General features: G+C 68.0%; 1 protein-coding gene across 1 annotated transcript in view; it reads left to right on the forward strand.

Moving 5' to 3' along the window:
• The window catches only part of SOX8 (SRY-box transcription factor 8), a 9509-nt gene that overhangs the window by 5778 nt on the left and 2349 nt on the right, over positions 1-1382 (forward strand). The window contains exons 2-3 of the mRNA XM_006146436.1: positions 7-197; positions 1336-1375. Of these exons, the coding sequence (XP_006146498.1) occupies positions 7-197; positions 1336-1375 (231 nt within the window). The remainder of the gene's footprint in view (positions 1-6; positions 198-1335; positions 1376-1382) is intronic.

Raw genomic sequence — 1382 nt, forward strand, 5'->3', positions numbered from 1 at the left:
CTGAAGGGCTACGACTGGAGCCTGGTGCCCATGCCCGTGCGCGGCGGCGGCGGCGGCGCTCTCAAAGCCAAGCCGCACGTGAAGCGGCCCATGAACGCCTTCATGGTGTGGGCGCAGGCCGCGCGCCGCAAACTGGCCGACCAGTACCCGCACCTGCACAACGCGGAGCTCAGCAAGACGCTGGGCAAGCTGTGGCGGTGAGTGCCTGTCCCGGGCGCGCTTGGGGGACAGTGCCAGAGAGACCTGGGGAAGGGAGGAGATGGCGGGTGCCTGGGGCCGCTCCCAGGGCGTGTTCCAGTGGAAAAACACCCTTTGGCCAGCAGAGATGGGGCCAGATCCTGGGGTCTGGGCCCGCAAAACGCAGTGTCTGGAGTGTGCAACCTTAACCACATACCCCGCTCCAAGGGCTCCCTACTAGGGGCTGTGCCGGCGCCTCACGTTGGCCCAAGCCTTGGAAGGTCTGCTGGGTACAGGGTGGGCGCAGCGCTCCCGCTCTCGGGGTGCCCCCTCTTAGAAAGGGCTGTCCCCCAAGCCCGCCTTAGGGAGGGGGCAGGGAGGGCTGCGGTGAGGCGAGTGTAGACCACCCCTGTGCCCCAGTGGGGAGAGAGGTGTGAAGTGTAGAGGGCCCAGCCCAGCGGGCTGTGTGCACACCCTGGCCGGTGGCGCTGGCCCTGCTGCAGGAGCAGAGCTTGGCAGAGGAGAGCCTGCTGTCGGGACTGCCCACCCCAGGCCCTCCGCTTGGGGTCAGACGGACGGCTTCGTGCCATGTCCTGCCCCTCACCTGATGAGCAGCACGTGGTGCTTGTGTCTGTGTCCCTATCCTGTGTTGGGGCTGGCGCCCAGGCGTGGGCTTCATGACTAGACGGTCCCCTCCCCGCAACCCTCGCTCTGCAGGCGGTTAGAGGTGGCCTCTCCGGTGAGGCTCGTGTGCTCTGAGGCTCCTGGGGCAGGGGTCTTGCCAACCTTTCTGGAGATGCGAGAGCAAGCCCCAGCTGCCTGCCCGAGGTGGCAGGGTTCCCAGGAAGCCTTTGTCCACGGTGGGGCCAGTCCTGCCTGCTGCCCGCCTTCCTCAGAAAGCCCCAGAGGGAAGGGCCAACGTGGGTTCAGGAGGAAGGGAAGAGGTGTGGCCGCTCCCGTGGCCAGAATCCGCACAGAACTGCCCCTAACAGGCTCCCGAGCTCCAGCCTTCAGTTCCCACGGGGTGCTGCCCGGAACCCCAGGAGCTCCAGTACGGCAGGCTTCGGGGGGCAGGGAGCGTGCTCCGGTCTCAGGGTGGCAGGGCGCCGGGCCCTTGGGCTGTGGCGCCGCGGCCACCCGCCTGTGCGTGTGCCCCAGCCTGCTTAGCGAGAGCGAGAAGCGGCCGTTCGTGGACGAGGCCGAGC

This window comes from Tupaia chinensis, unplaced genomic scaffold, assembly GCF_000334495.1.
Source record: "Tupaia chinensis unplaced genomic scaffold, TupChi_1.0 Scaffold000178_1, whole genome shotgun sequence".
Classification (NCBI taxonomy): Eukaryota; Metazoa; Chordata; class Mammalia; order Scandentia; family Tupaiidae; genus Tupaia; species Tupaia belangeri.